At 38.7% G+C, this 16,102-nt stretch overlaps 2 protein-coding genes across 5 annotated transcripts in view; both read left to right on the top strand.

Annotated features, from left to right (window-relative positions):
- The first annotated feature begins 4,819 nt into the window (after positions 1-4,819).
- On the top strand, positions 4,820-8,355 carry LOC113146143 (E3 ubiquitin/ISG15 ligase TRIM25). The gene is made up of 4 exons (XM_026333444.1): positions 4,820-5,440; positions 6,064-6,203; positions 7,129-7,296; positions 7,647-8,355. The coding sequence occupies exons 1-4, from the start codon at positions 4,820-4,822 to the stop codon at positions 8,353-8,355; spliced, it is 1,638 nt and encodes a 545-aa protein (XP_026189229.1).
- A 1,026-nt stretch (positions 8,356-9,381) lies between these two features.
- The window catches only part of chchd6a (coiled-coil-helix-coiled-coil-helix domain containing 6a), a 52,242-nt gene continuing 45,521 nt past the window's right edge, over positions 9,382-16,102 (top strand). For all 4 annotated transcript variants that reach the window (XR_003297320.1, XM_026333489.1, XM_026333487.1 and 1 more), the window contains exons 1-4: positions 9,382-9,577; positions 11,150-11,243; positions 11,497-11,587; positions 12,332-12,464. Coding sequence is in view for 3 of the 4 variants with exons in the window: in XM_026333489.1 (XP_026189274.1) it covers positions 9,494-9,577; positions 11,150-11,243; positions 11,497-11,587; positions 12,332-12,464 (402 nt within the window). In the remaining variant the exon portion in view is untranslated. The remainder of the gene's footprint in view (positions 9,578-11,149; positions 11,244-11,496; positions 11,588-12,331; positions 12,465-16,102) is intronic.

Here is a 16,102-nt window from a genome sequence, read left to right as displayed (position 1 = left end):
GATGCCCACCCACCTGACTCACTGATTGGTCTAGAGGACGTTTTTGGACTCTGAGCTTAAAACAACACAAAGAATGAATCTTAAGTGATTGGTCCGATCAAAGGGATGAGGCGGAGACAGGGTTGTGTCGTACAACCAACCAAATCGAACTGTTGTGACGTTTAATTCTTGTCATAGAAGTTGCCCAAGTTTATAGGTTCCAGATTTCCTCAAAACCAATTCACTACCATCCCCCTCTTACTGCCTGGTTCTCTGTCCTCCTCAGTCTCCACTCTCCATAACTCAGCACCATCCCTGGTTACTTTTAATATAGTTCAGAGAAAGAAAGAAAAAAACTGAGCCTCGACAAAAAAACACAAATGCTTTTTTGGTTTGAAAGTAGTAACGATATTACTGTCGGTTTCAGAAAAACTGAAATATGATGTTCTTTTAACAAATAACATTCCAGGCAGATGGAGTAATGTTTAGAGACTTAGGTAATAATTCTTTCTTTGTGTATTTTCAGTTGAGTAAAAAAAATTGTTGAAATTGTGCCATCATTAGTTATTAAAGATGAATAGAAACTACTTTTAAAATGGTAAATAAAAGATTCAAAAATGGGATAGTATATCCTTTTACTATCACATGTTTAACAATCAATCTGATGTCATTATCATCATTTGACAAATAATCAGATCAAATATCACATTTAGTGTTTTAATTCTATTTAAATAATTAAACTTATTAACAGAGGGTTATTCTTGTTGTAAAACAACTAAGACAGTGTGTTGTATTTTACTGGCAGTGACTTGGCTGCAGTTTAAGCATAGACCTGGAAGGAGGAAAGACCTGGCATTCAGACAGCACTGCAGCACTGAGGTCTAATCACAGCATTAAGGAAAGTATGAGTTCTGTGACTCAGAGGGAGACCTGTGGGACATTGTGTTACTTTCATCCACTGAGGAACATCTTGAACAGGCCTTGGTCAACGTCCAATGAGGACTTAGCTCTTTAAATTTGTGGGTGAGCCTCCAGCAGGTCCCACAGCTGCACCCCCAAAAGAGGAGAGCCTGACAAAGACACTTGTTGGGACACAGAACTGCACTCAGATTATACAGTTTCTCTAATGCACACACCACTGCTCATCATGACAGCAGTTTTTTTCCTTACCCAATATTTGCACCATTATGCATAATATACATACTGTATCCCCATTTCTACAAAGTTTGCTTAAACGTTTGGAAGCTTGACCCAGTTTTTTGACTTAGTGGTATCTTCATCATCATCATCATCATCATCTTCTTCTATATCCTGTACAAATCCAGAACAGCACTACATACAGCTCCCAGGTATGTCTTAAATCAGCTGTAATTATAGTTTTGGAGAATTGATTAAACAAAGTTGGATTGATTTAGTCCTGATCCCTACACACCTGTTTTGACCACAAGGAAACTTTGGCAGAGAGAGGTAACTATAATCTCACAGCCTCACAGAACTGTAAAAGCCTAGTTACAACCAGAGGCAAAATGTTAAAGGTGTTGTTGAAAAAAAGAGAACTGCAGATAAATTAAATATGTAAGTAATAGTAATCTGTAAACGCAGTTATTTGCCGCGATTCAATGCCCAGGTAGTGTAATTATTTTGACATTCAGAATAACAAGCATTAGATATGCTTTAATTGGGTTTGGCCCTAAAATGACATGAGAGCAAGTTAAAATAAAATGTAAGAAAAAAGAAGCTGGCAATCTAACAAAACAACAGCTGACCAGTGTGAAGGACATAACAGATGAGCCTCTTCACAGCTGGTGTTTGGATGCAACAACAGTTCCATTAGTGGTAAGTATATTCATATCGTCCTAATTTTATTTTCAGTTTTTCCTAAAGGATGTGGTGATGCTGTTGCCATTACCTTAGGAAGTTTTTACATTTGCAATGTGTTCATTAGAATATTAGAAATAGTTCATTCATTGTTGTTCAGTTTTATTATCTACAGATGGTTGAACATGAAGATAATATTTCCATTTGCTCTGTTCATGGTGAAGCACTTTGGAAAATGCCCAGGGCATTGTGATTGTGGCAGTAATCCACTCCGCTAAATGGGTCTTCAGCTGCTGGTCCATCCAGTAGGAAAGGAGAGAGAGAGTTGAGTTGACCATAAATGTTAGTTGTCTGTAATGTAGGATACTCAATAATAATCAGTAAGCTGTCATCCTAGCCTGTAGAGAAATATGTACAGATGGACATGGACAAAATATGGAGCAAAAAGTGCAGTGTCAAGCTGTAAAGCTAATGAAACTGGAAAAGAATGTTATTTGATAAACAAATTGTGATAACTCCATTAAGCTTGAATTTCATCACACCTGATTGAAATTTCACCAAATATTTTTATATTTCTGTTTTACTGCATGACCAACTCTCATATAGAGACAAATATAACAACGTGTAATGTGGACATTATTTCCTCATAAGTTCCTTGAAACAAAATATTGCTTCAGTCCACATTCAGAGAACACTGATAGTGTCACAGGAAGTCAATGTACACTCATTCAGTTCTTTAGCGCTGCCACTCTTGGTCAAGTTGCACTGGTTCAAAGTCATCATGAGGATGCAGCTCCACTGTCCAGGGGGCCTCTCTTTTCAAAGGGTGGTTGCATTATGCACAAAACATGCACAAAATGTGGCACTGAAATGTTGTATGCTTCATCATTTGCAACCGTTTAACTACAAAGAAAGAAGGATATCAGAAAGCTAAAGTGGCTTTCCTGCTCTCTTACAATTACTAGATCACACAAGGAGAGCAACTAGTTATTCCTTTCCATTATCTTCTCTTTAAACATCATTAGGTCATATAGATGATGGAAAATCTGTGATGGATCATTACTAATTACATGTCACTCCTTCCTAAAAAACTTGCTTGTTCTTCCTGTGAGGCGACATTGCTAACCTCTTCACCACCTTTGAAATTAAAATATTCTAATTAACTAATTTATGACTATTATGTCGTCTAATTTATTATAATAAAAATACTTAACTGAATTAAATTCCCTTCCTTTTTTTGTTCAAACACTTCACATAGATTCTTCACCCGACCATGATGTGCAGGGACCAAACCAGAACCAGTTACTGACATATGTCCTATAATTATGCTGCTGAAATGATTTGGATAGACAGAATCCAGGTGAAGCTGCCTAACAACAAAAAGTTGTAACTGTAAAAGAATGTAATTACACCAGCTCCATTGCCTGCCCCTTAATCAGTAAATCACAAAGATGGCCCCAAAAACTGTTGAGGCAGCTTGATTAAGCTTTTGTTGCCATCTAGTGGATTTGGCTGCAAATAACTGATTCAATGTTTGTTTCAGTAGCATCCAGGTCTTTAAGTCAAATTACTGGGCAAAAAAAAAAAAAAAAGGCTGAAAGAGGGTAAGTTCAATTGACCAACACTCAATCTGACACACCTGAATCTGTGTGTGATGCCATGGTTATCAGGTTGTACAAGTAAAACACAACATACGTGACGCTCAGATTCATAAGTTACATTTCAATTCATATGTTTCCATATGCTGTGAGCATGCTTTGTGTGACAACCTCAACAACAGGTAATTTTAAGCACCTCTACAGCGCGTGAACCACATGCCCATGCACTGTGTTTATTTTTACACAGTGTAATTTAATGTAAGTTTTAAGAAATTCAACTCAGCTCAAAATGCTCAATTACAGAAAGCTGAAGCAAAAATTGTTTCATGTCATTTTAGAAAAATGTGCTGATGAGGATCATGTGAGACAAAACTCCCGAACAAGTAAGCAAGACCTTGAATTGATATTGTTTTGTCAACAACAAAGAGAAGGTGCAGTTGCTGTGATTAAAAAAAACAAAAAACGGGTAAGAACGTCTGACGTAACACAAAGATTATCTGGGGAGTGACTGTTCAGTGTGGAGGGTATTGCAATAAGCCTCTGAACTAAACATTGCTTATAAATTGGCCAAAAGACTAAGCTTGCAAGATATACTTATGGACATTCAATGAGTAAACATTTCAGAAACTGAATTTTGTGCTTCAGTATACTCACAAGGCCAGGTGTTATGCCTTTGGACACAGTACCTGCAGTAATTGGTTATTTTGGAAACAGTCAGAACCACCATTTTCAAAGGGTTGGAAGTTTAGTAATTTAAATGCGTTTAGTTCTTTCAGTATCAAGGTCACCTACAATCAAAAACTCAATCTCTTGAATGCACCTTCTAGACCCTGGACCATAACAAAATATAACACTAAAGACAAACATTTCTGCCTGCAGTGTTTACAGTAACACGAGACATCACTGATCGTCCTGTTTGATACCAAGTTCCCCCATCGGGTGTACATCTAAAAACATGCAGAAACATAAACATGTACACTTACTGTATATGCATACAATGAGGCAAAAAATAAATTAAAGCTAAAACTATATATATGTATATGTGTATATATGTGAGAGAAGTAATTCTTTAAAATGACCAGAATTAGTTCTGAGCACCTGCATTGTGTAGCATACCATCAACAGCATAACTTTCTGGCTCCATAGATGACTGGGTTTCTTTGACAGGAATGCTGTCCTGCACAGGTTTGTGGTTACACCTACCGCTACTGTAATAAGTAGATAAGGGCTGATGACTTCCTTGTTTTTTGTCTCTGTTGTCATTGCGAGCTCACTAGTAGGATGAAGAGGCAAGAAAGCAGAGATAGTTTTAAGACAAGACGTGGAAATGAAGTAAGATGGGTAAAAGGTTTTGAAAAGAGGAGTATCGGGAGACGAGAAATTACCAGCAGGGAATGAAATAACCAACCTCATCATCTCAAGTCATGTCTTTGTCAAAGCCACAGGATCAGCTGGCCTATGAGCTGAGCTGCCCTATTTGCCTTCAACTCTACTCTGATCCAGTTGTTCTACCCTGTGGACACAACTACTGCAGAGCCTGCATCTGCAAGACTGTTGACGCACTTGACAAGAAAGCCAAAACAATTCTACGATGTCCAGAGTGCCGTGAGGAGTATAGGAGCGTGGACTCCCTGCAGAAAAACTTTAAACTCTGCAGCATTGTGGAGGGTTACCAAGCTGCTGCACAACAGCTGGACCCGCAGACTGTGGCTGAAAACATGAAGGTTTTCTGTGACCACTGTATAGATGAGCAGTCATTGGCTGTGAAGACCTGCTTGAAGTGTGAGGTGTCACTGTGCTCCCGGCACCTTGAGAAACACAACGAGAAGGAGACATTCAAGACACACACTATGGTAGAACCCCTGAATGAATTGAGGATGAAGGGCTGTGTCATCCACCGGCGTCCCTGTGAGTACTTTTGTACCAATGACATGGCCTCGCTGTGCACCACGTGCTTCATAGAAGGCCATCACCAGAACCATGATGTTCTCACCTTTAGTGTGGCTGAAGAGGAGATGAGACGAGCGTTGGAGAGCCGCAGCAAGGTCATTTTGTTGCTTTCATTTTCATTAATGGGAGTTTTATTTAACCAGACATCTTTTCTTTGTTGACACCTTTCAGCAGTGTTTTGCAAACATTTTTAATTTAGGGAACTGAATCTACAGTAAAAGTTTTCCTTTCTTGCAAATCAATCAATCGATTAATTTTCAATTACTTTCCAATATGTGTCCTCAAAAGATATATGCCATGTGGTAATCACTAAACGCAAGCAATTCAGTTCTTTTAGTCAGAGCAGTTATCTGAATATGTAAAAATGTAATATTTGCATTGACAACTATACAATCTGATGTACATGGAAATGACATTAGAAATGGTGGCACATTTGAGGTTTGAATGAGTGTCTGGCAGAGGTTTCACTGCTATTGTGCAAATGTTTTGTAACTGAAGAGAAGGTGCATAATGACCTCTGACAAGGTTGACAGGACTTCCAGATGACATATTCCAGTGCTATGGTATCTGTGGTATCTGTGTTTATTAGATATGCCATCTCATCAAAAGAGTATACATATGTTTGTCATTTCACTTACATCATGGAAATAGAAAGGAATCTGTAAGTCATTTTGTATTTTACAGTGGTAAATATTAAATGCATAAACTATGTTTGCAGGTGGTTTCCTGCAAGCTGCAGATGACAGAGAGTCTCTTACGGAAAACAGCAGAGGAGCAGGCAGCCTATGAAGCTTTAGGAGACAAACTCATCAACAAGGCTGCCACACTTGTGGAAAATATGGCTTCACTGGTAGACAGGTAATACACAACATATGTACTGGTACTGATACTTCTGTGAAAACTACTATGTATGCTTAAGCAAATACACTAATGTATTCAAAGATGCCTTTTAAAGGCCAAGAAAATATATTTTCACAGTCAATGTCTTACTATCTTACTGTTTTGAAGACAAAATTTGATGACATATGACGTGGCCTAATATTTCTACATTACTGATCGAATCACACACACAAAATCCCAATAAAGCACATTATCTGACTTATTTTTCAAACTTTGATTGTTGCATTTTTAGACTTTTGCTTTTCTAGACTTTGATTTTTCATGACTTTATATAATATTTTCAGTGGATTTGAAGGATAGCGAAAAATGTTAACTGAAACTTTCAACTCTTAAATGAAACCTTTTTAACCTGATGCACACTATGTATTTAAAGTATGAAAGCTATGTACTATATCCATCTTAAAGGTAGGTAAACTGGTTTACGTTTAACTGATTGAACAGAACTAGACTAAACTCCCTGTATTATGAATTGCAGGGCAAGCGTGATTACACTAAATGTGTCAGATTACAAACAGCGGTTACTCTTGAAGAACAGGATCAAGCAGTGAACGTTATTAAACAGTTGGCCTTGTACCCACAATTTTGTATATTGAATCCAGTTAATCTGCAAAATGCTGATAGTTTATGCCATGCTTTGGTCTTGTAATGTTTGATTTGTTTTACAAAAAATTACACCTGAAATGAGATTGGGATGTCTTAATTAGACTGCATCAATGACAGAAAAGTAGGATGGAAAGAACAGGAAAGACAATCTTCAGCTAAACAGAAATTTCCATTACACAAATGGAACATTGTAAAATATGTCCACTTAAACAGTGATCTAATATGCAAATAAACAACATCACATTGAAAATAAGTATCTCTCCTGTTGTGTCGTGTTCAGGTACAGGGATCGCATGCATGTGCTGCTTGAGGGTGAGAGAGACCAGTGCCGAAAAAGGTGGCAGCATGGGCTGAGTGCACTGGAAGAACAACAGCAGCGGTTACTCCTGGCACAGAGAAGTGCCACACAGGCCCTCAGTGAGACTGACACATCCACCTTCATACAGAGGTACAACAGAAATTTATACTGCTTTTACTATTACAGTCGATAAATACGAGATTGTAACCTAAAATGTCTCTCTAAACATAGTTAAAGAAATAACACCTCAACATAGTGGAAACAAAGCTGTATTGTCACTCAATAGTGTTGATAACATTGGTAAAAATGTATAAAAATGTATTTCAAGTCATTCATATGATTGTTTTTCAAATGAAAGTACAAATATACAGTAGTGTACAGTAGGCTATAAAAATGTGCATCATGAACCATCTAAACTATTAGCTTTTAGCCCACATGTTAAAACAATTGTGCATGGTAAAACAATGTAATTTAACTGAGAAAAATCTTTTGTTCTTTAGGTTTATACTGATTGAAAAAAAACTAAGAGAAGTTGTCACAAGCACCATTCCCCCCAGTGTCCCCTCAAAGGCACTTCTGACCACCAAGCATCTCCAGGCAGATCTCAAAACTCAAGACTTCCGTTCGGAGATGACCCAACTCCTGGATTCCCTCACTATCCTCCTAAACCCCCTGGATCTCACCTTCAATCTTTGCACTACCCACCCTAATTTGATAGTGTCCAATGATCTGCGCACAGTTAAGTACAGCCCCACCAAGCAGCAATATACAGACCACCCAGAGCGTTTTACAAGTGCACCCCAGGTTTTGTGCAGCCAGGGGTTATCCAGTGGGGAGCATATGTGGGTGGTAGATGTGGGGGTCAATAGTATGTGGTCACTAGGCGTGTCTTACAAGAGCATCCCTCGTCGTGGTGATCACAGTCGTCTAGGACACAACACTGTGTCCTGGCGGCTGCAATGGAAAAATGGCAAGCTGACGGCATGTCAGTCCTCCTGCAATGTGGTTCTGGGGGAAATGACCAATCATCCATTGAGGATTGAGGTAGCCCTGGACTATGAAGGGGGGATATTAACATTCCACAGCACCAAAGGGCATAGGGAGCACCTCCATACCTTTAGGGTCGTGTTTAGGGAGCCGGTTTACCCAGCATTCAGTATTCATTCAAGTACACCGGAGTCCTGGATCACACTACACAGTGGGATGTGAACACAACTGCTAGGCTATTGTTTAATAGTCTCCATGCATAGGATTTATTTGGGTATTCAACTAAATAAACCCTACTTGGAAATGTAATGTTTTAAAGAATAATGTCTCAGCCATCAGGAAACAATCTTTCATTCAAATGTTTGCTTTACAGCAAGGCTGGATTAGCATCAGGGCAGAGTGGTTCAGTGCAAGGGGCTCCAGACCTCTGTGGGGGTCCCAAAATGTCCCAGGTTTACTGCCTGACACTTGGATTTTTGTCAGGGGTCCTACAAAATTGTTTGATAAAACAGTTTCAACCCAACATTAACATCTATGTTAATTAGTGAATGGAGTCAATTCAGTTGTCCTGTTGAAATCTGAACTCTGTTGTGGTTTCATAATAATTTATGTAATTTCACTGATGAAGACATGATACAGCTGGAAGTTCACACTCACTTGAGTAAGGATTGTTTTGGTAAACTATATTTTAATGGTCAAGACTGATCTTTCATTATTATTTAAATGTCTTTTGACTTTACTAAATATTATTATTGCAGTGAGAGTAGTAGGGCCTCGACAGATTTAGCATATATACATTTATTTTTGCTGTTATTGAAAGTGAAGTGAATATCTCTTGATTGTTGTTTGTTTTTCTTTTATATATTTAGCATAAACACTGATGGACCTTAACGCTGACATGTACGCTGAATGAGAGACGTGCTTGTGCTTCATACTACAAATAAACGCTAATGGTAATGTGTGTGTGTGTGTGTCTTCACGGTTGGTCTGCTGTCTGATTGGCTTTCAACAGTTCATTCATTGAGGGCACTTTGTGTATGACACTGGTGTTGCCAGCTTGCTGTAAATACGTAACTGTGAGTACACTTGAGTCTACGTAAATAGTCATGTAAAACACATGCAGATGAATTGATTTATGAATATGTAAAGTTGTTCGCTCCATCTTATTAATGAAATTATAGGAATCATGTCCTGAATACTAAATATTCCTATTAAAGGGGGATGATTTGAAACAAATGTGGCAACCTGCAGCCCAGCTGCCATACATTCTGTCATTGGGCAGGACACAAACACTGTTCCATGATAGTGATATTATTTTACGCAAAGCCAATAGCAAAACTGACACTGAACACCAGAAAGCATGGGTTCGGGAGAGAGTACAACCAGAAAAGTATCTTTCGGTGTCGATGATGAGGACAGAGTCAGGATTCTTCGTGGAGTCAAGGTGATGCTAATTTAGCTAGCGTTTGATTAGCTTGCTAACGTTACTTTAATGGTGCGCTTAGCGCTAACTAACGTTGGCTAGCTGTTAGCTTGGTGCTGCACAGCAACTAAAGTGTTTATTCTGACATGAATTGACGTTAAGTCTGAGCCCTGTGAAGCGGCTACTGAGAGGGCTGTGAAGGGATGCAGGGGTTGGAGCAGGTTGGTAACTTACACGACCGGATGACCCTGTTGTCACGCCAAACTTCACGCATAATAATGTACAGGTAAAAGTAAGCCTTGCTTAATTGGCAAAGAGACATGTCTGGCATATGAGCATCACATTTCAGAAACATCCAGGGTATTCTGGAAAATTCGGCTCATATATGATCCGTTTAACCCCAGTGCGTTTCCTTAAAAAACCCACTTGGCTGACTAGTGTTAGCGTTTGCTAACGTTAAAGAGAGCGCGTTCGGCTAGTAGTTATGAGGTGAATCATTCGTTAATGTCCAGTGGTAGTTAGCTACTTTGAACATGTCAAACTGCACGGCGGATGGACTGTTAAATTATCGAAATAAAAACTAATACATTAACTGCCTCATATTATGCCCTAGCTATGGTGATGTTGGTCCATAACCGACGTAGCTCTAGGTGGGCAGATATCGAGTTGGCTTTGGCTCGCTCTTCCCTGCCTCTGGACACTGCTGCCTTCCAGAGTTTCTGTAAATCTCGGGAATGTAAGTCTGGACCAACCACTGAAACCGTAGTTCAACTGTATATGTAGCCCGAAATATTAAATGACTGCAATATTATATTGCAATATAATATACAATACAATATGGTTTGTATGCACCTGGATCGCAGCAGACTTGGACTGTATTTGCATGCGCTAAAGATTACCTGTTGAGTGTGGATGCATGTAGAACACACTTTTCACCACACCTAAGCTTTATACTGTTGTCTGGAAACTTTCAAGTAAGGGATGCTTTTTGTCTAGGTATTATCTTCAGTGTTTTGTTATGAAAGTGCATGAAGGCATGTAGAGTTACTGCAGCCATAGGACATCCCTATTTTCTGAGATGTATAAGAGCTGCTTTTCATTTTCAAATCTCCCATAGAATGTGAAGGCATCTCCACGTGGAGCTGTACTCATGACAGCTAATATAACAATGACCAGAATATAAAAGATAGTCCTTGCATATCAAGCAAGTTCAACATTTATATATTATATATTTGAGTATTTCCCTGCGTCATAAGAATTGTGACAGTATTTGTAAAAATGTCTGTAAAACTGAAAGCAGTGAGCCTTTTGGATGATACTTGTCAGCCCTGCCTGTACATTCAAATGTAGTGAGTCATAGAAACAGTGGCTCAGGGCCTGGTGCTGACTTCTGTGTTTTTTGGTGTAGCTATGTTTAACCATTTTACACACTCACATAGTGTGCAGAGCTGCAGTGACCTACAGTGTATTTTGCCTTAGGCAATAGTTGCTGTAAAGAAAACAAGATAAAAAGCCATTAGAGCAATCCCAATTCTACAGGGTTAATTTTGTCTCTACACATCTTTTGAGTTTGCACTTTATCCCTCTCTCTAGCTGTCTGAAGATGTGCTTCAAAGGATGAGAGGAGTAGCCAACATTGCCCCAGAACGCACATCATCATCAACCTTAAGCCTGCAGAAAGACACAGGTATCACTTTGTGAATACAGCTGTACAGTGTCTTTTGTGACTCTGTAGGAACTTTGCTGAATCTGAATGAAAAATGGTCAGCTTTGTCTCAGCTGGAAGATAAATTTCTAATAGAAAGGGGGTGGGCAGGGAGCAAATTATGGTGTTGAGTACACTGACGGTAAGTGAAAATCAATAATTTTTGAAGCTTGTATAATACTGGTACCGTGATTTTCTGACCATTTAATTTTTAATCATTTTGTTATTGCTCAAGGTGCCTCTCACAGTGCCAGCTCAAGCTCTCAATCTCAGCAGAGCTCACAGTCCAGCAAACCAGCTCCCTCTGCGAAGGAAGAACAGAAGAGGTGGGTTAAGCAAAATGTAGATTTGGAATAGATACTTTCAATGATTAAAATATTTGTTTTTCTAGCAACCTCTTCAGCCAGGCGCAGATAAGCTTTCTCTGAAATTAAACTGTGTTGGAACTTTTGAGCTGGGACTAATATGGACAGCTACTTACAAACGCAGAATCTACTCTAAATATCTAAATTAAAAAATCACTTGTAAAGCTAAGAATTAGAACAAAAATATTAAATGTGTATCTTAAAAAGTTCAATTAAAAATACAATGCTAAAATGTGCCAAGCATTTTATTTCATGCAGTGCCTGTCCTGTTGGATTTTTACAGTATTAATAGAAAAATTATAAAAAGGCTAGGGCCAGGCTAAGGCATTACTGTTGATTAATTAATTACAGAAACAATAGCACATAAAATACAAATAATTCACACTTTTCTATGGTGACATGGAACTTCTGTGCATATAACTTCCATGTCACCATAGAAAAGTGCAATTAAATACATTATTTTTTGTGTTATTGTTTTTGTAATTATTATTTATTAATCAACATTAACATATTAAAGTCCCAGTCCCAGTTGTGTGTACATTTTGCACTATGTATTTGATTTGTCTGAAAATGGCTATATGCTGCCATCTTATGGATGTGTATGCTTAATGCATTTTGACTATAAAGAGAACTTTGGAAAACAGAAACTGATGGCAACAAGAAATCAATGAAAGTATTATGTACAGTGTAATATATGTGTTTCAGGTATGAGCACCAACAGACAGTACATTTGGATGAGCTGGCCAAGGTAGCACAAAGAGAGAGGGGGGCAGTGTCCAAAACCCTGAGCCAGGAAAGACAACACATGCGCCAAGAAGCTGAGAAGACCAAACAACTGGTACACACACACTCACACAGAGAGTCATGTACACAACAAATGTATATATTTTAATAGACTGAATGCTTTTGGTTGGTTTCCCTTGCAATCCCCATTCAGTGCATCATTCACATACACAACTCAGAAACTGGTGATTTTGGGCATGTTTTGTATGAGAAGTCTACAAGTACTATTAGCCATGGCTGTAAACCTATTCTATGAATGTTGACATTATACACATCTGCAAATCAGTAGAAATTTGCAAAATGCAACATATAAGGCATGTGTTTTGAGAACTTTTGTCCGATAGTCAGAAGAATGTCTTCTTTGCATTGGTGGACTGATAGACACCTATACCAACTGTCTTTCTATTGTCCTTAAGCAATAGGTGTGAACTGTGGTGTCCAAAAAGAAAAAAATTAAAACATGCTTTCAGTAATGTTGGGATTTCCTGCTTGGTCCTTGGAATAAATATGTTGTCCCTCTTGGGAACAATATTGCTTTTATAGTTTATATATTTGTATATGTCATTCCCCAAAGAAAAGACCCCAATTCCAGGAGATGAACATTCTGAACCTTCAGACACTGCTTGGTTATCTTTTGCTTTTCAGGTGTGTAACTCCTGTATGACATGGATTTTTTTTTTTTTTTTTTTTTTTTTGCATATAAGGCAATTCTGCCTAATATCTTTTTTGCCTTTACAATGCCTGAAAAGTTCATTGTGTTTTTTCTGTAAGTTGAGCTCTAAATAATCACTTTTGTGTTTTTTTTTTTTTCTCCACATTCACAGTTTAAAGATTTGCATGTTCTCCCTGTGCTTGTGTGGGTTTACTCCAGGTACTCTGGTTTCCTCCCACAGTCCAAAAACATGTATGTCAGGTTGATTGGTGACTCTAAATTTCCCATAGGAAATGCCTTCCACCCGAAAAAGAGCTGGGATAGGCGCTAGCAGATCCCCATGACCTTGGTTAAAGGAATAAGCGGGTATAGAAAATGGATGGATGGATGGATGGATGGACAGTTTAAAGATAAATTATTTGCAATTTTTGTCACTCACATTCATCTATTGTGAAAATTCCTTCACCCAGTAGAACATCTTCTAGTGACCTGTTGGTGGTGCTGTTGTAGTCTTTGTGTAATGATACTATTTTTTAAACTTTTGGTCAGCACTTATCCCAGCAATTCTGACTGTAGGTTTTATGTATTGTAGAGTGAGTTCAGTGATAAAGCTGTGTAAAATCAGATTAATTTGATTGTCTCACAGTAGGAGGAGATACGTTTGTGTAGGATCAAGTCATGATTCAGTCCAGTGAGATTTTCTCTGGTTAAATCACATGTTGGAGCATTTTGCGCACACACAAAGTGGGTCTTGGGATTGCATTTCCTTAGTGATATTACCCCTGTGTCATTATCCATCCATCCATCTTCTATACCTGCTTTTCCTGGCTCAGGGTCACGGGGATCTGCTGGAGCCTATCCCAGCTCTCTCTCAGGTGGAAGGCAGGGGTACACCCTGGACAGGTCACCAGTCCATCACAGGGCCACATATAGACACACAAAGACAAACAACCTCACATACTCACACTCACTCCTACAGGCAATTTAGAGTCACCAATCAACCTAACATGCATGTTTTTGGGGAGGAAACCGGAGTACCCGGAGTAAACCCACACAAGCACAGGGAGAACATGTAAATTCCACACAGAAAGGCCGGGTTACGAACCCATGACCTTCTGGCTGTGAGGCAACAGTGCTAACCACTCAGCCACCATGTTGCCCCCTGTGTCATTATTTCATAATATTAATATTGCTGTTATGTTATGTTATGCTCTATTTACTTCTCTGTGCCATTTTCTCTCTCTGTTTTCCTTAGTCTCCTTTGTCTCTTCCTTCCCACCCCCACCCCCTATCTCCTGTCCCTCATTCTTTTCTGCCCCAGCTCATCACTCTGCTTTCTGCCCTGGAGACAGCATTATCAGTGCAGTGCAAGCAGTAAATTTCACCCTGAGAGTTTCCTGGAGCTAGAGATAGGAGTACGAGGTTGGAGGTATAGTCGTAGGAAGCGGAGAGCTTGTTTTACACACTAGGCAGTACATGTTTTGCGCGACTCTTTCACCTGCCTCCCCCCATGTTGAGACATGCTGTAGCACCTGTCTTATCTTCACTCCAACACACTCCCACTACTAATGGAAAGGTGTGAGAGGGATATTGTGAGCAGAAAGACCAGTCATGACTGGACCTCCTATTAATACATATATACATATGTTATATACATGAAGTGTGGACTGATATGCTCGCAATGGTTTTTTCCTCTGATTTTTTTTTTTTTTTTTTTTTTTTTTTTTCCCTGTTGTGAAATCAGAGGACATGATCAATTGTCATCTATTGCTCTTGGGCCTATGCAACCTTTGCAAAACCTTTTAAGACTTTTTTTCTAAAATCCAAAGTCATCAATGTTATATGCAGCAGAAGTTAGCAGAGATCATGCGCATATGCAGTTGATTTTTGAGAAACTATAAAAAGTGATGGCTGTTCTTAGCCTTAAACATCTTTGTGGAAGAAACATGTCACCCAGTGCAACATTGTAGCTCACCTGCTGTAGCTTTAATTATATTTGGACAACAGTGGGGGTTTATGGCAAGGACGAATAAGCTGAACCTGATTCTAGATTCATATGTTATGGTGAGTGCACAAAATTCATTGTAGGTTTTAGTCTCTTTATAAGATCTTATGAAAATAACAAAAACATAAATCATTGGCATTATCCTTCTTGGTTATAATGCCCAGCTACCACATAGTGGAGACATGTATAGTACTTTCAAAATGTATTACCATGTATTCAAATTTATTGCGATAGTAGACCCCTCAAATTTGAGTACCTGCCAGCGTAGCTGCTAATGCAGTATTTCACAAAATTAGTGGACTACCATGGTCAGAATGAGCCTATGTTTGACAGGTGGCCCATGTTAATTTCACCCCCTCTGAGGGAACAGTTTAAAGAGATGACAGTGATGCTGCATGTAGAAAGAGGATGAGGTAGACTGAACATATGAAAAGGAGAAAAAGGAGGTGACAGTTGATTAAGCATTTGCTAAGTAATTGGGAGCAAGACGGATGTAAGAATGAAAAAGAAGTGACTGAATATTTTGTGAAGGGTTAGAATGAAGAGGAGCTGAGAATGAATAGTAGCAAAAGGGAAGATGACATGCATTTCCTGTACAATTGACTTGAAGAGGAGGGAGTTATCGAAAGGGTGAAAAAGAAGTCTTCACAAGTGATTTAACATTTCCTGGAGCATCATGAGGTGGAAGAGAAGAGCATCAATAGAGGATGAGAAGGAAGGACTGACTGTTACTAATGTTACTTTAATGCTTTTTTAAGCATGAATAGATGAAAAATGGAAATGTGACTATTATTTTTTTTTTTGAAAAAGGAGGTTGCACAATCAGAAGATAGACTGAATGACTGATAAAACAGGTTCACACAAAATATGGATTCTGACAAACAAGGAGGAAAGGAGAAATAAAAAAATAGGAGGAAGAATGATGGATCCTTCAGCATTGCTTGTAGAGTGTTATCCTTAACCCAGTGCAGTGTTAGTGGAATTGGTGATGAAGGGAGATGAAAGGGAGAGGAAAGATACAGATTTGATTAGCCTG

The sequence above is a fragment of the Mastacembelus armatus genome, chromosome 7, assembly GCF_900324485.2.
Source record: "Mastacembelus armatus chromosome 7, fMasArm1.2, whole genome shotgun sequence".
NCBI classification, from domain to species: Eukaryota; Metazoa; Chordata; class Actinopteri; order Synbranchiformes; family Mastacembelidae; genus Mastacembelus; species Mastacembelus armatus.
Note: the sequence above shows the minus strand (reverse complement) of the source record. Positions and strands in the feature narration are given on the sequence as shown.

Coding starts and splice junctions, on each gene's coding strand:
- LOC113146143 (XM_026333444.1), top strand. CDS start 4,820: ATGTCTTTGTCAAAGCCACAGGATCAGCTGGCCTATGAGCTGAGCTGC. Junction 5,441..6,063: donor CGTTGGAGAGCCGCAGCAAG/GTCATTTTGTTG, acceptor CTATGTTTGCAG/GTGGTTTCCTGCAAGCTGCA. Junction 7,297..7,646: donor ACATCCACCTTCATACAGAG/GTACAACAGAAA, acceptor TTTGTTCTTTAG/GTTTATACTGATTGAAAAAA.